The 22,975-nt window shown below is 39.2% G+C and overlaps 2 protein-coding genes across 2 annotated transcripts; both read right to left on the reverse strand.

The window, feature by feature from the left end:
• Window positions 1–635: 635 nt before the first annotated feature.
• LOC115736662 (DNA topoisomerase 2-binding protein 1) lies at window positions 636–9,464 on the reverse strand. The gene is made up of 17 exons (XM_030668471.2): window positions 9,082–9,464; window positions 8,936–8,978; window positions 8,618–8,739; window positions 8,344–8,451; window positions 7,936–8,080; window positions 7,768–7,859; window positions 6,696–6,789; window positions 6,103–6,586; window positions 5,712–5,854; window positions 5,250–5,593; window positions 4,184–4,348; window positions 2,868–3,158; window positions 2,382–2,783; window positions 2,242–2,302; window positions 2,094–2,151; window positions 1,191–1,275; window positions 636–1,040 (listed from the first exon to the last, which is right to left on the reverse strand). The coding sequence occupies exons 1-17, from the start codon at window positions 9,259–9,261 to the stop codon at window positions 963–965; spliced, it is 2,895 nt and encodes a 964-aa protein (XP_030524331.1). The 5' UTR covers window positions 9,262–9,464; the 3' UTR covers window positions 636–962.
• Window positions 9,465–12,696: 3,232 nt separating this feature from the next.
• LOC115736705 (ubinuclein-1-like) lies at window positions 12,697–22,281 on the reverse strand. The gene is made up of 13 exons (XM_030668533.2): window positions 21,799–22,281; window positions 20,562–20,648; window positions 20,340–20,432; window positions 20,172–20,248; window positions 18,904–19,492; window positions 18,625–18,724; window positions 18,424–18,533; window positions 18,201–18,287; window positions 16,891–17,016; window positions 14,735–14,866; window positions 14,584–14,631; window positions 13,898–13,999; window positions 12,697–13,393 (listed from the first exon to the last, which is right to left on the reverse strand). Exons 1-13 carry the CDS (start codon window positions 22,096–22,098, stop codon window positions 12,932–12,934), a joined length of 2,313 nt encoding a protein of 770 aa, XP_030524393.1. The 5' UTR covers window positions 22,099–22,281; the 3' UTR covers window positions 12,697–12,931.
• Window positions 22,282–22,975: the final 694 nt, after the last annotated feature.

A 22,975-nucleotide genomic window follows, 5' to 3' on the forward strand; every position in this document is an offset into this window, starting at 1 on the left:
AAAAAATTAGAAGTACATAAACAAGCCACCAATGCCTTCATCGAAGAGATTACCATCTCAAATTTGAATATATTTTCTTCAACCCCTCAAACTCGTGCTAATTCCAGAATTTTCAGAGGGGTATGTATAAAGTATGACAGCTGCAAAAATGTTCTAATCTCTCTCTCATTGATGCCCTTAGTTTGCCTGTAATATTAGAATTAGATTCCTCTTCATCTTTTCTCTCCCATAACCAAACTTGAAAGAGCCAAATTCCCTTCTTTTCCTTTCTTTTCTTCTTTCTTTATGTCATCATCAGACTCCCTTTCATTTCCTTACAGTCAATCCATCCAAACACAATGCTAATGTCACGATTGGCTGTGCATTGCATCCACAGGTGACGAAGCCTTGACCTGAACATCATTGTCTTAGTAACACAATTTCTTACTGAGGGTGACCTTTTGGAAATAAAGTTACAAGATCCGGGGAACATAACTCTGCACGACCCATAACACCTAATTTGCCGGCCTGGCAAGATTGTAGCAAAAGTGTTCCACAGAAAACGCACCAGTTTCTCGCAAATCAGACGGTCTTTCGATGGTTGTACTGATACGCTGGGCTTCATCTTTGTCGTAGCCTAGAATGGTCAGATGATGTAACATAATATACAGTTGATCTCATCATAAAAAGGCTTCCATGTATTGTTCATACAGATCGTTCATTTTACAATTCTCTACCATATTAGGCACTAATAGACTATTACAAAAGCATCAATGTGTGAAAGTTAAATAACTCATTTTTCTTTATGGGGGCAGCCCGCCATCCACATCTCGTGATGTGCTCATCTCTCCAGGACGACCGCAATGCATAAGTGTATTCCAACCTCGCATTAGTCGTAAATGGCCTAGGTTATAATAGCCTTGTCCTTTCACCGTATCAACTATCACCTCTTAAATTGATCTATTACACAAATTCGGCCACGCTTAGCTCATGCTGATTTGTGTTCGAACTCGATCTATAATCATTTGCCGACCTGACAAATCTTCCTCATAACCAACAACCTGCATTTGATGCATCAAGCTCAAATATAATCACCATGAAGCTAATGATACTGAAATAGACTTCGGCAACAATGACTAACGCATTTCAATAATAAGTAATTAAACATTGCTAGAGAGAAGTAACCGCAGCAGAATGAGTTGAGAGGAAACCTGAGAATCAGTTTGTGTCTCACTAAAACCATCAAAGGCGCTTGCATTTCCAGAAGGGTTGCAGATATTCTCATTCTTCTGGCTCCTGAAAAGATCACAAGCTCACAGCTAAAACCGAGACAAAAACCAAGATGCCCATGTACATATTTCTCTAATTCTGGAACTCTTTCCATTTATAGACGAAAATAAAATTGGCCTTTCAATGGCCTTTGCACAATCTAGTGGGCTTGAAACATTTCAGGATAAAGGAAAAATAATTATGGCTTCAGTTAATAATGATCCAGCACCATACTTTTATGACTACCAAAATGTTGCTGCTCTCATGGTAGTATCAAAACACATGAAGATGATACGAAAATGTGAACCACATCACTTTTTTATTCATGCATAAGCAACTTCCAATCAGAAAGGAAAAAGAAAGGGTTATGGTCATTATTTGAGCGTCAAAACCAAGAGTGACAAGTTAAATATAAGGTCTTTGCGTCATGTTCATTTACCTTTATTAGCCAACCTTAAATTCATTAAACTCCATTTTGTATGTTTATATCCCGATCTACAATTTGCAGAATTCAGTCTTGAAATTAGAGGATGCCATGAAAAATTGAAGCCCATAAACTAAGTCAGAAATGCACCAGTCCACCACTGTCTAACCAACAGAGGAACAAACAGCCAATATTTCTGCATTTATACCCTAAACTTTCTTCTCGACTCTACTCAGACAGAGAAGAAAAAGTACTTTTCTTCAAAGCGCTAATAATAATTTTTAACTCAAAAATAATGCAAATATACAACTTGAGCATGTGATTCAGTCATTCTTGCAGGTGCAAAAAAAAAAAAAAGCTATGAAAAGTGCAGGAAAAACAGAATCTCAGTGATGCAATTCAGACGCATTGCAAAGTTCACCTGTTTATCCAATGCTTGGACAATCCAACTACTGTAGGAGGCCCTGGATGCTCTTGGCCTAGCAATGGACAATGAGATGAGAATAGTTGTTCCATAGTCAAGGATCCATACTAACAGAAAAGTGTCCTATGTAGAGCTAAAGAAAGACCTGATAGAAAGGAGACGCTTCCATCACTCACAATCCTCACTGGAGACTTCAGATCATGAATCTTGCAAAAAAAGAAGGTGATTAATTCAACAAATGAACAGTCATGTGCAAATGGTCTTAAAATGAATATAATCTCTTACCTTACTTGTCTGCTCCAGCAAATCCTCAATCGCTGCAGCAACGTCAGGAACAGCATCTCCAACTTCCCCAGAATTATTCAATTTCTCTCCTTTACTGCAATCACTATTGCTGGTAGGGTAACTAAGATGTTCTCTAGACGAGCGCAAATCTTTGGGGGCATTGTCTGGAGTGACTCTTGCCTTTTTACTAGATCTTGAGTTGTCAGTTTCTTCCCAAGAGAACTTGTGTACGCTCTGATTACGGGTAATTCTCGAGTCTTGTGATTGACTAGGAAACTGTGATGGATGATCTCCAGACATTGTTTGGACAATCTGTGAAGGAAACTGGGTCATAGCGCATACTCCTGCTTCTTGTTCAGAAACTTCCTTTGGGCAAAATTGATCAGAAGGTACAAGCTTGTTCTGCTAAGAAACAGCTTGTATTAGGATCTTTCACAATTTATCATAGTTTGCATTTAAACATGCATGAGACAGTACCAGACGTACCTGCCGGACACATTCATATATCCAATCACATGTAACTGACTTAATACCCCATTTACACGCTGCCTCATACTTTGGCCCATTTCTGAACTTGCACAATAGATGTGTGACTTTTCTAGTCAGCTTTAACACAAACTTGGCCCCCAAAGTAAAACACAAATTTCTTAGTAAAAGTCGATCTTTCTCTTCATAGTGGGAAACACAAAACCGGATACTCTCAAACCCTGGAAGAGGAACCCGACAGGGAAGCGGAGAATAGAGGACGTGACTATCAACATCCAGCAAGCAGCCATCCTTCAAAAGATTCACTTGCATTAGCATTTAGCGCAAAAGGCATGGTAACAAGTATCTATATAAAATTGGCTGATTCTAGACAAAGCGTTGAAAAAGAAAGAAATTAAGAGACAACCAAATATTCAATCAACTGCAGGTCAAGTAAAATAGAATTCTCTAAGCAACAACACTTAATCTGACGAGAATGCAATATTTCCTATCATAATTGAGAAATTTTCTTCATGGGTAAAGATCTGTTCCAGTTCATGATTATATGGCACAATATACACAAAATCAAAGGACAAATACATGAACTTCATTGGGTCTTAGTTCCGTCCTTCTTCCTTTCTTTTTCCCACATGAGGAAACTATGAAATGACAAAAGATTTGAGCTCAATCCGTTTGTCCTCGGTTGGGTTGGAGAGAGACAGAGAGAGACAGAGAGAGAGAGACAGAGGAAAAGATATTGCATGCCCTCAGAATGGAATAGCTAGTGGTGCATTCAAATGCATCATTTTTTAAAAATTATTGCCAGAAACAATATTCACCAAATTTTAAGATCATGTTTCGATATATTAGGGCACTCAATATCTGTTCTCTTTCCATGTCTGCTTGAGACATGGTTATATGTCACAAACCTGACGACCTAGCTAACATTGCTCCAAGTCAAAGTTTTACACTTCTAATACATCTACAGACAAGAAAGTGAAACACTTGGACTTTGTGAACCATTCAATGGATACATAAAAGATTTGAAGTTGCTCAAGCAAGCCCTCTTCTTTCCTCTGTTTGATGAACAAAAAAAGAGAGAACTTAAAGAACTATTAATTCGACTGTCAACTTTGAATAAGCCATGTCATGAAGAATGATAGAGGCTATAGCATTATGGGTTTGAAAAAATTGAATTCATGAATACAAGTCAGTAAAGTATATAACTTCTTTCATTGCAAAAATATGACAATGACACGAGATATAGGAAAAACGAACAAAGGCTGTGCAGAAAATTAACAGAAGAAATGCTGCATAAACCAAATTGTCAAGCATACCTCTAAACAACATCTAATCCAGTGACTGGATACGCAAATAGTTCGGACGATATCGCCTTTGGGCTTTACGCCATGACACTCGATGATGAAATGAACATTCTGTGTTTCGTGATCGCCCACCACTACACCTCCTCCTTGATTAACCCATTCAATAATTTCATCACGCTGGATAGGGAAAGCACATGATTGACAACAGTAAGAAAAATGTAGACATGTAATATACAAACAGAATACACAATCAGTGTCAGATTCAGGGGAAAAATTAAACGGGCAACTTGGAAAGAGAATGCTTTATCAGAGGAAAAATAATACTGCTAATGGATGTAGAGCAAGAAAGTCCAAGGAGTTAATAAATAGATCAAGGTGACTAATCCCAAAGGGAGCGGTTGAAAATTGATCTTGTTACGCACGATAAAACATCAATGACAGTGGCAGGGTTCTCTCTGTAACAGGCAAGACCAAATATAGATAACTAGTCTAGATTAGTAACTAAATTGAAAAGCAACCCAATGGCACAAAATGGGCATGTATAGTAAAGTTAGAAAATTTTGTGAACTATTTACGCTAGAAATCGATGATTCAGTAAGCATTGAATATAAACTTAGACATTAAGAAGTAGAACCGCTCAATTAGGGGTATGCATCGAGGCCCACGCACCACAAAGGAAATATCTACCCGTGCAGTCTTTTGGGGTTCATTCATATAGAAAATCAAAACTCAATATCAAATGCTTATGAATTCACACACCAGTTATATATAAACCAATAATGTTAAAGGCTCTCTGCACAGAGGCACTACTTAGATCACTCATGTGAAGAAGATAATCCAGGTCAGAAAGGTTTCTGAACTCCTTTCGGGGGCCAATATGTAGACCAATGAGTTCAAACAAGGAATCAGCCCGACGCAGCAATAATCTGCTCTAGGGTATGAAATTTTAGTTCCATGCTTTAGCCATGTCGGAAAACTATGTTGAATATTCATATGCTACAACTGGCACTTCAGAGAAAGTTGAACCACTTTAATTTTATGCTTAATAATCTAAGAAAAGTTCAGCTCTGTAACTCACCCTATCTTCAGGAAAGGTTTTGGAGAAATGAAAAGTTCTCCCCTTAAACACGCCAGATGACTTCCCATCCTGAGTAAGACAGTTGCTCCACATCTTCTTAAGTACTTTATCCTCATTACTTACAGGAAGAGAGATGTTTGGCTCCGATAGTTTTGCTACTCCTTCAAGACTGGTTCTGCCGTTTGTAATTTGCTCCTGCTCGTGTTTATCAAGTGATACTCTAACTTCACCATTAGAATTACCCAACAGCTGATCAGCAGGGATTCTAGGCAGAGCACAGTTGCTGCTTCCCTGGTTCACGCTAATTGTGTTGATGGTAGGTCCCTTGTTGAAGTACATAGATCCTATGAATTAAGGTGTTTTGGAAATAAGTTATCTAGTGCAAATCAACACTCCTTAACAATTCATTACCAGCCAAAAACATAACTCAAAAGTATAATATACAAAAAAAAATTAGTAAACCTTTTGGGACGAGTAAATCAAGGGCAATGTGCTTATGCAGGACAGGGACTTCCTTCTTTTCACGGTCACAGTCTTCAAGCCATCCTCTTCGCACCACATTAATAAGACCCAGTGAGGCAACACTTCTTACCTCCTTTTTCTCACTAGGGAATTCATATGAGCAAAATAGACAAAGCTTCAGTACGAAAAGCAATAAAGAAATCACAAGTAAGATGCCCCAGCAAAGGTGCATCATAGTACTAGTGACCTCAAGCTGACATAGCCAGATACTATGTGCTCTTCACATGCCAACTCAAACTGAGTGCCAGTTTCGACAAAAAAAAAAAAAACTGAGAGCCACAAAATCCAGAGTTTGTTTTCTCAACGGATACTATAAAATTCGAAAACTCACCTTTCTGAAGGTAATCCAACTACAATGTGCGTCAATCTTTCGTTTAGAGTTGCATACCGGGAGGCTCCACCTCTCCGCACCATATTGACTAGATTTCGCAGATCAGAAGACTCAAAACCAACAAGTGTTAACCTACATTCTGACAAATACAGGTCATTGTCTTCATTTTCAGAGTCTTCAGCAACACAACCATCATGATTCACCTCCCCATTGGATTGCACAGCTGGCACTTCATTATTATCCTCTTTTGCAAGGAAATGGGGATCCACAAACATTGAAGACATATTCTGAGAGAGAGTAGTCTCTAAATCTGGATCATCATGGTCAGTAGCTGAAATGGAATGGAAGTCCCCATCTCCAACCATTGAAGAGGGGAGAGACTGTGAACTTCTAATAACTCTCTCCTGATTTTGCTGACTACTTGCGGTTTTCACTGACGACATGGAACTACCCTGAACAGGATAGGACTCCTCATTAAGACATGCTAGTCAGCAAAAGCAGACAAAATTAGAGTCAGATAACTAGATGGCTCAAAAATAACATAATGTTCCTACAGTTGACAGCAACAAGCTATTTTAGTAACTAAATATCACCTTTCCTGGAAGTTGATTGATCAAACCATTTGCGATTCACAATATGAATGTGACCCCATCTTTTAGCGACCTTGTATTTATCACCTTCTGGAGCTTACAGCCAGTCAAGGGCACAACACAATCTAAAGAACTTAGAAGCATCGTAGTGGGACTCACAGTGCTACAAAGCATCATATATGAGGCCAATAGAAAGATTCATTGGTAATAACATTGCTGGGCAATGTGCTTTGAGCAACCAACTGGCAGTCCTAACTCACACTGGAGAAGCAAGAACTTGTAACAGAGACCGAAGAAATTGAGGATCTTTCGACAATTTGTGGTTAAAAGTGTACGTTGTTTAACACATCGTTTCCTTGAACCACAAACACAACTCTTTAGGACTGACGTAGAAGTCAAAGTCAATGCTATTCTCATGCCAGGAAGATTCACTGTTTCTCATCTGAGTAATCAAATTCCCAAGTAAAATGATATTACCAAAAACCAGAATAAAATCAAGAATAGCTATTTCCCATACGTTCGTAACATATTTCTACGCAGATCAAACCAAAAAAGAATTAAGTTATTTCAGTAAATACACTCAATCAACTACAATCCTTTAATCCTTTTACCCATTAACATCTTAGAAGATTTCACAAAACCTTCGTCACTTAGTTTTTGACTTTTCGGAAATATACTAGCCGATGAATTAGTAGTTGTTCTCGTTTCTTTAGTACCTTTAGTGGTTCCTATACCTGTCATGCTTCTTGGATTATTTACAAGTGGTATTCAAGCTCTTATTTTTGCAACTATAGCCGCGGCTTATATGGGCGAATCCATGGAGGGTCATCACTGACTCTTTTTCAAAATAGTCGCTTTTTAGTTTAGCCCTCAAGCTACAATTTTCAGTAAACCTTCAAATGATACAAATTTTCTTTTCAATCTCTTAAAAGTGTTTTCATAAGTGAAGACGATAAAGATATGCGCATTTTCATATGGCGATCAGATATCAAAGTAAAAAATATGCAAGCAAATCACTGGACCTTAATCTTGAAGAATTTGACCAAAAAAAAAATCTTGAAGAAAAAAAGGATATATCTGCAATTAAATGAGTGCACTTCCTGGTCAATTCTGCAGAATATTTCCCACCATATTGTGTAATATGTTTCTGAATCTCCTTCCGCGCATCTGAGACAATCAAGGACATAAAAATTGAAGAACTGGATGACAACCAACAGCAGCAGCTAAATCAAATAATCAGCACCTGCAGGAATTCCAGTGACGCATATTGTCAATCCAGAAAATGGAAGAACTCTGTAAGACTCCTGAGGTACAACACGGTGCTCGTTACGGCATTGGTATAACCAATTGATGGTGACAACAGGTTTCTTCAGAACATTTAAAGCCCACTGCACGATGACAACATTAATTGATAAACACAATTGATCTCTCGAGGATGGGATTCATAAAAGAATCTGCACAGAGGATATTCAGAAAAACTATGGATGAAATCCTTCCCTATTCAGCCAACTCAAGCAGAGTGCTACCCACGATGCTTCCAACACTTAGTGAAAAAACATGGTGTATCTTGTTTAAAGTGATTTAACCTTACCAAGATACAACAAATTTGATACTCTTCAATTAAATTCAAAGTATTAACTCCAACTTAAACCTTGTATTTTGCAGCCAAAACATTCTTCACAATTACGAAGCTAACATCTGCCGAAGTTTTTGTCTGTAGAACTCCCCCCATTGAAGTTACCAGTTTCTCGATCTCAGCCTGCAGATTCACAGAAATGGTGAAAAAGTAAGAGAGAAGACAGGCCGCTGCCATATTTGTTCAGACAAAGGGATACGTGGATAAAGGATAACAGAAACACCATACTGAATTACAGAGACGAGTAACAACAAAATACAAGACCAGGCTTATCAAGGAACAGGCATACCTTCTCATCCATCTCAAATCCAGATGCAAGGACTTTGACACCATCCATTGCAAGACAACAAGCATACCCTTTTTGAGGTAGAGGTCTCCGTTCTTTTGCACATGAAACCACACACTGTGGACCTGCAAGCAACCAAAGTACCGCCCATCAAAATCGACATCATTTCCCCAAGCAGAAGAATTACTCTCAACTTGCTTATCCAGTATATTAACCCTCAATGCTTCCATTTTCATTTCTCAACTACAAGTCGTGGTTTAGCATTTAGCAGCCTCGAATAAAAACCAGAAAATAAAACTAGGACGAGAACGAGATCTTTACCAACTAGCTTACACCCTTTCGCCTGAAGATCCTCGAACTTCTCCTGCAAAACAACAAGCCAGTAGCTCTCATGACGTAAAACAACCTCAAACCCAATTCTCAAAATTTAACCCAAAAGCCATAGTGCCAGATCCCAATGTACTCACGTGATCGGGACAAGAGATAACGTGGAAATCGCAGGGCCCATTCCGAGAAGGATCGCAGCAGAGGAAGACCTCAGCTCCGTTCAGCTTGAGTGCGTCGTGAAGCGTGTCGAACAGCTCGGGGGGCACCAAGTTCCTCGACATGAACACGTTCGCCCCCTGAAACGGCTTCGTCTTCATCATTTTCTTCCTTTCTTCTCTGGCAGCGATTTCCTCAGCAGACGATCGGTCTCATTGCTAAGATTTCGCGAAATCCGAATGCATGTGCGTGAGAGAGACCGACGACGAAGCGAAGACGAATCGAAACTTCGAAGAGGATGAAGGACGAGCGAATTGGGAAAATTGACTGGAGTGAGCTTTCTGAATTCTTCCCCAAATTGGGTTGATTAGGGTGTGAGAAAGCGCGGGAAGGGTTTTCTTGGATTCTTTTCGGATTTTCCTTTTAATAACCTTTTGGGAAAATTTCAAAAAAGAGTCCCAAATACCCTCACTTTCTCAAAAAAGGGCCCGAAGTGAACTTTGTGTCAAATAAGAGCCTAAAGTGTCATCCGTGTTTCAAAAAAGGGCCTGGCTAGGGGTTTTTGGGTCTTTTTACATTTTTTTATTTATTTTCTTTTTTCTTTCCTTTTTTTCTTTACTTTTTTCCTTTTTTTTCCTTCCCTCATCGGCACTCGTGGGGTGGCGGCCTCGCCGACGGCCGCGAGGCTGATCCTCTCCTAGGCAAGGTGGCCTAGCACCTTCTGACAAGGGGAGCCCTTGCCAAACCGGGCAAATCCGGCCACCATTGAATCCCACGCAAATCTAGTCCACCGTCCGTGGTCATTGGCGTAGAGCAAGGGTTTCCCGCCTAGCCCAGGAGAGGGCGACCCTTGCCCAACATAGGCCGAGGTTGGTGGTGGTGCGTTTGAAGATGTTCGCGTTCTGGAGACGGGCTACCTCTGTTCTATCCCGAGGTCCATTTTTTCGAACGTAGTTTTGCTTTTCTTCTCTACCAAAACCACCGCACAGTCTTTGCTCGATGACACTCAGATTCGATCCTCAACTTGTGCATAGATTTTTATTGGAATTGGACCAGCACCCAACCCGGTTGCACTCCCTCTGCTTCCCTTATAGTCCAATATTCTCCATCTATACCTCTCTCTCACCGCAACGTTCCTTTCATCGCCTATGAAGAACTGTAGCCGGGCCTCACTTGGGCCGACGTCGAATGAGGGCGATGGTCGCCCTCGCCCGGGTTGGGCAAGGGACTCTTGCCGCGTCGCCGCAACATCAACGCTTAGACAAAGACCAATCCAAAAGGGAGATAGCTCCGGGCGAGGTATCGGATCATGTTATTGGAGGTGAAAACAGATGGGGGCTCGATGCTGTAGAGGAAGAGGTGGAGGAGTAGGTGGCCCGGGAGGTGGTTCTTATTCTTGACGGCGGCAGCGTGACCAGAGAGGGCGATGATTTGAGCATGGGCTTGCTAGATCCGGGTGAGGGAAGGGCGCGGTGGGAGAGAGACAGAGGAGAGAGGGCGGTGGTGGAGGCAAAAAAAAAAGGAAAAAGTAAAGAAAAAAAGGAAATAAATCAAAAAAATGTAAAAAGACCCAAAACCCCATAGCGAGGCCCTTTTTTGAAACATAAAAGGCCCTCGGGCCTTTATTTGACACAAAGTTCACTCCGGGCCCTTTCTTGAGAAAGTAAGGACATTTGGGGCTCTTTTTTGAAATTTTCCCTTACCTTTTTGCTATTAATTTTTGAAAAAATTTCAAATAATGACTCGAAATGCTCTCATTTTCTTAAATAAGAGCCCAAAGTGAATATTGTTTCAAATTCATAACAAGTTTCAAATAAGGGCATGGAGTGGTCATATAGGTATGGCATAAAGGGCATTTTCGTCGTTTATCTTTTTTATTCTTTAATTATTTTCTCGAAACCTCAAACTTTCTCATTTTCACATGATTGCTTCCAAACTTTAAAAAGTTACGGACAATTAAAAAGAAAAGTAAAAATATCTTGTAAATATGAATGTGTGGTTTAATACTTTAATTATTTGATAACTCTTATTTATGCTTAGTTTGATTTTTTGCCTAGTACTAAGTTTAAACATAATTGGAGAGGCAAATGGGGACTTGAAAAATTTGAACTCATGAGTTCCTAACCAGATACCATGTGAGATTTTATAGTACCACTACTAACTGTTTTGAAAACTTAAGCTATTAGATAAAAGCGTAATTTAATATTTTAATTATTTTATCAAATTCAGAAATTTTGTCAAATGTGCTCCATATTTTATCCACATCCACATCGGTGGTGTTGTATAAGACAATCGACTGCCATATCGGCGATTTTTTATCGAAATTAATTGGTACATTGACAAACTATGAAAATTTTTAATACTAAATTGATCAAATTGAAATATTACAATGAACTAGTATCCGTACCATAAATATAATAATTTGTTGGTTATTTTCCTAATAAGTTAGTTACATGTCCGGATCCAATCTTTTCATGTAGTTTTTTAGTGTGGACCCATGAGTGTAGCAAATTACATTGGATCATAGATAAAACTTTTGGATCATGTTTCAATTGCAACCAAAGATTAGGGCTTTTCAGTGATAATTTTTTTTTATAAAGTTCGATAGTAGATTATGACCAACCAAAATTTTTTTAGGGACAATATTAAAACCTAACACAACTACTGGAAAAGACTAACGTGGACGACTGTGATAAATTTGGGGGCTTAGATGCACGAAATAAAAGTTTTACGACTCAAATGCTTTTACGATGACATGTTTTAAGTTACTTACAGATTCAACAGTGGAAATCAACCCCCTCCATAACACAACTTCAGAAATACACTTACTAGGTTTAGTTTGGTCCGTACATTAGTTGAATGTTGGGACAAAAGTATGAAATCCGAAAATTCAATGGATTGATACATGGCATCTCGGGTCGGCACTTGAGCATCGCAAAATTGACAGCATATTCAGAGCTCCGCCAAACTTGCATTATTACAAGACAAGATGGCAAGAGTAGGAGTAGCAGTAGTAGATGTACAATTAGATCCGATCTACACTATCGGACTTCTGAACCTTTAAAGGAGTGCTTGGAACCTCAAAGTTCCAGCGCACCCCATCCAAGGAAAATTTATAACGAGCCTTAAAGTCGCACCTAAGAAATTTCGAAAGAGGTCTCGGGGTGATATGATATGCGTTCACTTGATTAACTCTGCAGCTAAGTCACGTTCAGCTTCTGACTATGATTTTCTTGAAATCCCTCCTGATAAGTTTACTCTTCAGTAGAAATGTCTTGACCTCAGTCACTAAATAGGTTTGTGTTAAGGATTCTCGGGCGGGACTGCAAAAAACCTAATTCATTCGTCTGCCCATGGTCAGCCTTAATACAGGAGCTGGACCAAACTAATCTCTAATCCAATGGCAATCAACTGGACCCCGCATGATCAGACAGCGAAAACACCGAACACTTCTGGGAAATCTCGATTTGTTTGACTCGCTCCTCCCGACTTATGTATACTTCATTACAGAATGACCAAGAGTATCTCGTCCATCAAGAGGAAAAATCTGACCGGTAACTGTCGCTCTACATTGATGACATAGAAGACAATCTTCGAAATAAACTCAAAATAGGCAACTAAATTTAAGGCAAATAGGAATTTACAGCTCTTGCCCCGAAGAAATCACTGCTAGAGATATGAGGCATCCCACAATGCCAGTTAACTACAAAGGCGGTGACGACCAGTCAGTCAAATGAATTCAAATAGCTATTGAAGAGATCAGCAAAAGGAAATGAACTTATGTTGCAAGGGACATCTTAAAGGTGTGTGATTTCTAATTCTCGCTATGTAGCATTAACTCGACTGTTCAAAACTCGGCGCAGCAGTTGGTTGAAGGTTTATTTTAGGGGGAAGAGCAGGATTGGGTCTGGTAGATACGAGTCTTTCCTCTCCGAACTTCTCCGAATGAATAGGCATTTCATTCAAATCCACCTCCTGTTTTCTCTTAACCTTTTTCTTAGGCAATATGGCCTCTCCCTGTCTCGCATCTTCCAAGAAGTTGCTTGAACTTACCTTGGTTTTCTCTTGCTTAATTCTATCTGAGGAGACATTTGCTGAAGGACTGGGAACCCTAGCAGTTGCTGCTGTTGGGCTGTGAATAGTTCTGCTAGCAGAAGTTGAACCATGAATGCCCGAATCAATAGGCAATCTCTCTGGCGGCTGTTGTGGCTGAGCAACTGAAAGACCCTCAACTCGAACCGACTCCTCTGTTTTAGGTGCCAACATCTTTTTCCGCCTCATTTTCTCTTGATCCTCCTATAAACAGATGTTAAGAACGGCATAAGCTACCATTTAGTGGCATATATCTGCTTATGCGTCGCACTTGGAGGAAATTCACATACAGGAGCAAGGATAATGAAAAGAGAAACTGCAGATACTTCTACCACTGCGAGGTCTCCAAATTCATAAATTACACCTCTCAAGAAACATACATTAATTATACTATCAATGTTCAATCTATCCTCTAAAGCAGACAACCAATTTAATTAGTTGTGACTAGGGAATCACAATTTCCTGCATCCACATGAAGAAACATAAAAGCTGTAATATGTAGCATTTACACATAAAGCATGTCAAAGCAATAGGGGAAATAAACAAAGACAATACAATAATCACTTGGAGGAAAAACTATGTCAAGTCGTGTTGCGGGCAGGTAAAATGCAAAAAGAAATTGCCGTTCTCCCTTTCCACCAAGCAATACATATTCTCTTTCAGATCATGGAAAAGAAAGTTGATGGAAGAAAGTCGAAATAATCATACCTTGTGTTTGCTGTAAAGTGCCCTTCGCCTCTCTTTGGCCCTACAAATTGCACGCTTAATACCATGGTTGTCCATGAAACCATTTGGCCACAACTCTGCAAGCTGCACCAAGTCTCCAAAAAGTCAAGACATTACACTGACAAAAGCCTCAGAACCAACCAGTGGATACAGGTAAAAACAAACCTAGGAGACAAATTAACAGAGATCATATAAAATAAAAAGTCAAGCCAACCAATTCAGGATGCACGATTATACGATTATCATCAAAATGCTTAATTGAAATGACTTCACAAAGGCCCAAAAGTTGAGAACCGCAGCCATTTCCAAAAGCAGATTGCACTGTCCTCTCTTTGGATCAGTTATTCATTCAGAACAAAAGGAAAGGCGGGTTTGGTGCTTGCACAATTTTATATAAATACCCGCATCAGGAAAATCTTCACCATGTTTGACAACTATAGGAACATGCTTGCAACTGTGACCATAAAAAATCTTAAAGATCAGCACTGTAAATGCAGTCGATCCCAAATCCAGATATTACTTCCCCGCAAAACTATGGCATATACACAATGACGATGGTTTTGTGAACACTTCCACAAAGATGAACCGTCAAAACAATATTGCAACATGTCTATAGCAGCTAGACAGCAATAAGAATATTTATTTCTAGTTTTTGGGGCAAGTAGTACCTCAGCATATAACTTTCTGACTTGTGGACCTGTGTCCTCATCGAGACCCTGAAAGCATAAAATCAAATAGACAAACAAGATTTAAAGTAGCTTTCTAAAGCATGTTTGAAATAGAAAAATGCAGTCTAAAAAATGCAGACAAAATATGTACATCAACAAAAAGGTCATAGAGATCACAAATCTTGTCCTCCATTGCAGCATCCATATCACACTGTCTTTTAGGGATTGGTTTTTCTTCCGATTCCTGAAAATCATCCGATGCTCCAGACTGATGCTGTAGAGCCTAAATATTTGGTGGAGAATGATAACTTTGGTAAGCATGCAAAAACATAAACCACAATTAAGTAATCAACAAAAACAAATTCTTCTGAACCCTTTCAGTCAAACGTCAATAAAAACAGGTTAAAAGCCATTAACAAGTCAGTCACGTCACGCAAAGAAACCATTAAAGATGACAAATCATTCAATTTTGCCTGGTCAAGTGCACCAGCAGTCAAAGCCATTAGAAGAAGAGGGCAGTGAAGGGATTGAAATAACTCTAAGCTTCACAGCTGATAAGATACGAAAAATAAAATCATCTGACACAGTGTCACTCTCCTCCCATCAACCCACCCCAACAGAAAAAGATAGCCAAAATAAAAATGGATGGAATTGGAGAGAAGGGAAGGGGGGACCCAAGAAAATGATGAAAAGTGCTCAGACTAGCTTCATAAGAGAGCCTGAACAAGCCAACAACGTAGAATACAGCATCTCATGTTGAAACAAAACATGTGTGAAATTCAAATCCAAAATCTAACGTGTTAGGGAAAATTCTACGGTGCAAATCAGACAGGAGTAAGAATATGTCAAGTTATGAAGAAAATTAAGTGACATGACTGACGAGGCCCTTCAATTGTCAAAGGATAAAAGATGTTAAGTTCCATTTTGTGTGGCACATGTGTTTGATTATACGGTGGTGGAGTGGGTGGGTGTGCTACATGAAGTGAAAAGGTTCAACACAACGTGAAACCTCAAAAGCCTAGACCATCTAACCCAGTAATATCAGCAAGGCAAATTCTGCAGCCTTGCACCCCTTGAATCTATCACAACCAAAGGTGGCAGAATGGGTCAAAGACCGACTTTTTAACTCATACTTAGTGGGCTCGGTATTATCTATGTTGGTTAAAATTTTAAAAACAGGTTGCTAGGGGTTTAGAGGTTTAGAGAAGCAAAGTTCAACTAGATATGGGTTTTAATTGGTCTAACATACCCATTTTCAAACCCATAGTTCGCACTTGGGCGGTTGCTCAACATCAAACAAGCCGTCCACGCTCTTCATCATGGCCCTATCTCCTGCTTCCTGGTTATGACTGATGGAGAGACATATAATTGTTGACAAGTTCTTTTTCCATGTGAAATTTTATCGATCCATTTTGCGCTCATTAATTGGGTTTTAATATGGTCCCCTGATCCTTGCTAATTACGCTTGAAAGTTATGAACTTGATATCTAAAGTTCCCCCAGCACTAATTTGTTAATCCTTGGTTAAAATTTTTTTTGAACATGTTGGTGTTATTATCGTGTCATTTATAAAAATAGGACTAAATCGTATATGCAAGTAATGGAACTTCCTTAACTGAGATGCTCAAGAGTTCGTAATTGACGAGATTCATCATTTCCACGATTGAAGTTTTTTTTTTTACAGACTCTATTGTACAATCATTCCTCAATGAGAAAGCTTCCTTTTCCTATATAAGTGATGCACGTCAATTTAAGGCATGCTTCAACTTTCCAAAATATTATTCTAAAAGATAAAAACCTTAGTGTTCAAAATTCCAGCACTAGGAGAAATAACAAGAGACATGTTCTAGTAGCTTGATTTGTCAAAAAAAAAATTTTGGTTCAATTTGTTTTTAGTTGGTTAGTTTTTTTTTTTTTTTTTTTTGGTATGCTACTTTCCATATTCAAGGGGACAAATTTGCTAAGAAATGAAGCCAGGATTAGGTTGCAAATGGGAGGGGTCCAGTGGTGTCAAATACGGGTCGCTCAAGTTACATCTCATAGAATAGTCAATATGGTAGAATGGGTCAATTTGGATCGGACCTAAATTCGACCGCTAAAACCTATCGGACCCACCTGTTTGACAGGTCTAATCACAAGAGAAATACCACTCTTCAACGGAAAACCCCCATAAAGTTTATAACACATGAATAAATGTTTACATGCTCAACCTTTACATTCACTGACGCATCCAAAGTCAATGGCACTCCTCTAAGTTATGCACCTCATGCGAGAGAGAGAGAGAGAGAGAGAGTCGACCAAAACATACCTTAGTTTCCAAAGACGGAATACGCATCCGAACCATATCAGCAACTTCCTTCTTAATCAACTGGAACCTATTCTCTTTATCCTGCTTTGCTGACAAACCCATACTGACCATGACTTTTAAGTTTCTCTGAACCAACAAAATACATCAGTAACAGAGTTAGGAGAGACATGATAAAAAAAAAAAGTAGACAGTAAATGCGACAAAAAAATCATAGGAATGAGATGACAATTTAAGCATTCAGTGACAGCTGGCAACAAAATATATGATAGAAAGTGGAGCCAACACTCCTTTTCAGGCAAATTCCAGTGGAATATTATCAAATTAAGGAAAGTAATGCTAATAATGGCAACAGCATTGCAAAATTTATTTCGGGTTGTCCCAGAAGAGGCCATTTCGGGTGCTTGAGAAAAGGTGAAGGATACTTCCTATCCAGTTGTTGATCAGGTAGGTTAGGACAGATAAGAAGCAGACATCAAACACATCCAGTTAAACCAACCGCTACATTCGGATTTCCAAAATAGTAGAAACCTATACATGCTTAAGGTCATAATATCAAGCAATTTGCATCTTGAATTGAATTTACTTGCCATATCAAGAATCATGGCCAATTAAACAATAAAATTTATTGAGAGTAGTCATAACCAATTCGCTAAAGGACATTCATTAGAAGCAACAAAATATTGTAAATCAAACTACTGGACCAAATAGCCAGTAAAAGGTTCGTCCTAAAAGGAACTCGAGCCATGTAGTTGTATAAATGGCATGGTAGTTCATACCATATTCTCTTGGAAGCATGACTACAACTAAAGAGCTAAACCCATTCCTTACCGCCCTGTGACATATAAGACCGCTGTGAAACAGACAACTATACACTGGGATTTATACGTCGTAGCTCGTCCATCATGGATTAGCAAATTGATTTTTTAATATCAAGTACTGTCTTAAGATTTCCATGGTGTGCTGTGATGGCACCTCGTAAACTACTGTTATCTGATGCAAGAGTCTCTTTCCAAAGATTGGACAAGATCACAAAATCATAAAAGCATCTTCAAAGGGATAGAGTCATGAATTTCAACAAATAACTGTAAAAAACACGAAAATGCACCCATGTCAATAATTCAATTCTTACATGAAGCAGAGACCCGTTTTTCTCAGAAGGTTCAAACTTCATACCAAACAGATGTCTGAATTACAAAAGAAGGAGCGAAAAATGGATCATACAATGCTCAAGTCAAAATTAAAAGCATTCCCTGCTGCTTCAGCGAGAGTCACAAACATTCTCAAAATATTGGCAACATGAGATTTTCTACCTTCAGTGTTCTAAGCTGTACCAAATGACCAAGAATGCTCATTAGGCGATTTATTAGCTCCTTCGATATTTTTCCATGACTTGACTGCTGCAATAATGAAAAAAGATGGCATCATTTCATTGTCAAACAAAATAGTTGACAAGAAGTTTACGCAACTTAGCTTGCCAATGGGGTGCAGAAAAGAAAAAAATAGGATGGAAGTCATATAGGTTTTCGTGTGTACCGCCAGCCTAGCAACTTTAGCAAGCTTCAGCTTTACTTCAGTTGGTAATCTCCTCTTCACTGCCTGTGATGAGATATCAGCATCCTGATTCTCGGAAGCAGGTGGCCTAGCTGTATTGTTAAAACAAAGGAGCTGCTTAACTGAGTAAAAAAAATGACATCTTTAAATTATGATAAATTAGTTCAAGTTTTCAATGCTTACATTCTGCAACTATCCTCTCCAAATCCCTAATGGCCTTCTCAAGCATTGTGCTTTTTGGCCTAAAACTGGAACCATCCTTCCTGTGAGAATGTGAAGGCTTCTGCCAAATAGGACATACAGAATCAGGCAACTGAAAAGTAGAATATCAAGCACCTTGACTGGGTTTAAGAAACAGAATAAGGAAACTTATATACACATGCTATACTGCACACAATTTAATTGGCAACTTTCTGACTTTGAACATTCGAAAGAAAACAACAAAAAGAGTAAAGAAGTTACTGATATTTCAATAGCATGTCTCCCATCCGGCATATTCAAGTCAGGCACTTCACGAACATTGCATTTTTCCTTAGGTCTATTTGATGCTTCCACGTCATCAACATTTTTCAATTGTCTTCCAGATTGCTGCAAAAATGCACTTTTGTCATGGTGTCTATGATGCAAAACATCTGAGGATCCGCTTGGGTCTTTCAACTTGCCACTGTGGTTCTTAGACTGGTGGTTTCCCATATTGTGTCTGTCAGTATCCTTGGTATCTGTTAGAGATGCTGAGGTATCACCATTCACAACTTTTGCAGATGGAGCTGGATCTGCTGTCACCTTAGAGTCGGCCAATTTCTTCCTTGAAATGCTTCCAGATAAATTGTGGTTTTGTGATTTCACATTCTCATTAGGCTCGCTCACCAAACTTTGGGAAGGATTGGAAGAATTCTTCCCAGCCAATGTAGCAGCTTTTGCAGGACCAGACTTGTCCACTTTAACATGTTTATTTGGTACAAAACCATCACCTTTCTCTCCATTACCCTTTGCCAAATCTTTTCTTCGCCTTTTCTTTGGTTGCTGATTAGATGGTATGGTGGGTTTGTTTCTGGTGAAAAAGAAGGCCAAAAGAAAGTTAAGTGAGTTTTTTGAAGCACTTTACGTGGGGTTCAGTAATTGCATAGGTATATTTGTTATAAATCCCAGAATAAAATTTAATGACATCATAAACAAGGTCTCACTGACTAAAAACAGAACCTTAATTCCTCATGCAAGAAACCAAAAACTGATCATTCCGAACTTCAGCGAAGCAAACATACTGTCCGCTAAATACAGAAATTAAACGTATACAGGACTGCCACATCAATTTCGAGATGATTAGAAAGGAAAACTTTGATGATCAGATCTTAGAATGAAGTGATTCCAAACAAGCACAACAGATTCCTAGGGCAAGAGTAAGGGCCATATACCCATTCCACCTTCTCAGTGTCTGATATGCTACATTCGGAAAATAAGCAGGTTTGAAATTGAATTTCTCTTTCAGAATGTTGGCGTATTTCGTTTTTGACAGTCCAAACTAGAACTGTGCTTTTATCTCAAGTTCTTGATTGACAGTTTTCATCAGAAGGCATATCAAGTATGCAGAGTTATAACCGTTGAGCAAAAACGAATTCGTATTCAATTATCATAATAACATCTCAACGAGAAACAGACAAAAAAAAGTGAAAGACAAGTTTAAGCTAAAGGGAAAAAAGTATATCGATACCATGGCGAAAAAGAAAACTCACATGCATTCCAACTTCCCTCTATTGACGAAAAAACCATCGTACTTTATATCTGCATTATCTACTTCAAAATATTCATCCTGAACAGAGAAAGGTTATTTGTTCGTGCTATAAACAAGAGGAGATCAAGAAAAAGAAAGTAACATGCAAGGTAAACTATTCAAAACCAACCAATTCAGCATCATCAATAAAAGAATCCTCTGTGTCATATTGGTCCTCGTCAGGAATTTCATTTAAGTCTTCATCATCGCTGCTGTCTTTACCCTGAAATGAACCGTTCCAGTATAAGCATGTACATCAATTTGGCAGGAAAAAATAATTTTCAAGCAATTCAACTCTAACAAATGTATGGTTCCCCCTCTATTTACAAGAGAGGGCAAGGACACTACATACCATGTAAAGCCGCTCTATCTTTTCAATTACAGCACTGAAACTATTTAATGGAGCAGCTTCTTTTGTTTCGTGTTCCACTGGCTGTCCCTGTAAACATCAAAATTCCAATTTGTACTTGACAACATGCTAACAGTGCTACTTCATGTAACATGTATCCTAACCATAGATTCAAAAGCCAAGCAATCAAGACAAGGTTGTGGAGCTGCAAGGAGGAACTGAAACATGGATACCAAGAATTGGAAAAGACAGACGCACTTAACTCACGTTACTAGATTTAAGCATAGATACCAGATGACAGCATGCCCCTCTTAACCAAGCCAAAATTTCTAGGCGTACTTTTTGCAAAGCGCTGTAAAAAACTACCCTTCATGAAGTTTGACAAAAAGTAATCATCCTACCAAAAAGTCATTCAGCATTGAAAAGAACAAGTTAGCAGATCTCCTGATAAAGAACCAGGCAAAAACCTCATGTTCACAATAGATCCTCCTTATGCAGATGCTATAGCTATCCACGAAAATATTGATATTGGAGCTCAAGCAACAATCATCTGTGAGAATCTAAGTTAATGCAGCCAATAAGCCACAGGAATTACTTGGTATTTATCTGTGTTGCCAATTGGTGTGTTGGGCCAGTGACATCGTAGATATAGATAACTTCCAGTCTAAGTTAACATATCCATGAGGGTCAATCAATGCAACCCATCGCAGAATGCAGACAATACGGCACCAGAAGACATGTTAAGCAATGAGTAGGCAACAAGTGAGTACTCCAGGTAGCAGGATTTTTCCTTAAGCTCGTGGACCAACACAAGCCATTCACTTCACTGTGACTACTTGTTGAGGCCTATCCATCCGCAAAATCTGCATCTAATTCTTACTACAAATTCAGTATCGGTTTCTACCTGCTAGAAATCTAGCTAGCTGTACACTGCAACCAAAAGACTTCTGTTTACCCATTGCACCAGAACCCCAATTTTTCAGACTATCTGCACACTGCAAATAAAGAAGTACTTCATTTCTGTTGGCCTCTGCCAAATTGGAGCATAAGCAAAACGAGCTCCATTTTTACGACAGAACAAGTCCGACTCGAACGCAGGCTCAATCGAGACAATACACGCGCCCCCATTCAGAATACACTGGCAGCACAAAAAGACAAAACCCCGAAAACCGTTCTTTCCCAAGTCACGTCAATCGAATTGTAACAGAAACGCAAGGGAAAGAAAAGAAAAGAAGGTTACCGGGACGATGCGAGGCTCGAGAGCCGTGTGGGCGGTGGAGGAAGGAGCGGCGCCCGCACCAGCACCAGCACCAGCACCCGCGACGGCGACGGCGACCTCGGCCGCGACCGAAGAGGATCCGTTGTCGGACTTATTGGCGTCCTTGACAAGCTTCTTCCAGGACACAATCGTGGTCTCGCCGGGCCGGAGCTCCACCGTGAACACCTGCCGGTCGCCGGACTTGACGAACGTCGACATAACCCTAGAATTGGAATCGCCGCCTCCGCCACCGCCAGCTGCGTCGGCCTTTTGAAGCTCCATGTGGAGGTCCGATACGAAATTGAAGAGCGAGGGTTCCGCGAGAATCGAGACGTCGAGAACGAGGGAGGGAGGAGTTGCGCGGGATGCGACCGGTGACCGGTGATTTTGGGTTTATTTGGCCCCCGAAGAATTAATGAAACCAGAAAACCTGCCAAAACTTCGGGCAGTTTCGAGCCGCTACGATTCGAGTCGTGGAATCCAACCCGCTGAAGCTTTCAATCCGGCTCGAGAAACGAAAATCTCAGGAAATAAAAATAAACATAAAAAGTAATATCCGCTACAACATTTCTCAAATAAAAATCTATTTAGTAAGATAACTTGTAGAACCGAAACCGTCGATTTTATTACGCACCTTCATTTTTTTTTTACTTTTTGAAGTATTTTTTCTTCAAAAGTAATTTTAAAATCACTTGAAAAAGAAAAAAAAAATTTACTTCTCTTCAAAAATTGATTACTAGAACAGAAATGTTGCCGTACTCGCTCGTAATAAACCGAAGTTAACAAAATAAATATTTTAATCAATCGCGAAACTTTTATTGATAATGACATTATATTCGTTATTCATTTATTTCGAGCGATAAAAGTAATGTTTTTTTTTTTAAAGTATATTTTCTCAATCATTCACTTTTGGCGAAATAAATAAAATCTAAATAATGGCGACATTTCGTTAAGTATTCATTTCGAAATTGAAAATAAGAGAATTAATAATTGTTCAGTACCCACTTCTAGCTACGACTATTTAGAGCCCGATCCGAAAATATTAAAGTGGAGGCATTAAATTTGAGACAACGTGGCAGCCCACTAATATGAAACGAAGGCACGAAATTTTGAAATGGCAAAGTTTTTAAATTATCTACATTGGTATAAGAAAATTCTC

This window comes from Rhodamnia argentea, chromosome 2, assembly GCF_020921035.1.
Source record: "Rhodamnia argentea isolate NSW1041297 chromosome 2, ASM2092103v1, whole genome shotgun sequence".
Classification (NCBI taxonomy): domain Eukaryota; kingdom Viridiplantae; phylum Streptophyta; class Magnoliopsida; order Myrtales; family Myrtaceae; genus Rhodamnia; species Rhodamnia argentea.

What these genes read in the sequence shown, in the direction of transcription:
- LOC115736662 (XM_030668471.2), bottom strand. Translation starts at nt 9,261, where the DNA reads ATGATGAAGACGAAGCCGTTTCAGGGGGCGAACGTGTTCATGTCGAGG. An exon ending in GAAAGGGTGTAAGCTAGTTG is followed by an intron (nt 8,740 to 8,935) that starts GTAAAGATCTCG and finishes GGTTGCTTGCAG; the next exon opens with GTCCACAGTGTGTGGTTTCA. An exon ending in TGCTGGAGCAGACAAGTAAG is followed by an intron (nt 2,303 to 2,381) that starts GTAAGAGATTAT and finishes TTTTTTTGCAAG; the next exon opens with ATTCATGATCTGAAGTCTCC.
- LOC115736705 (XM_030668533.2), bottom strand. Translation starts at nt 22,098, where the DNA reads ATGGAGCTTCAAAAGGCCGACGCAGCTGGCGGTGGCGGAGGCGGCGAT. An exon ending in AGAGGGAAGTTGGAATGCAT is followed by an intron (nt 19,493 to 20,171) that starts GTGAGTTTTCTT and finishes CTTTTTCACCAG; the next exon opens with AAACAAACCCACCATACCAT. An exon ending in GGAGAGGATAGTTGCAGAAT is followed by an intron (nt 18,534 to 18,624) that starts GTAAGCATTGAA and finishes TTAACAATACAG; the next exon opens with CTAGGCCACCTGCTTCCGAG.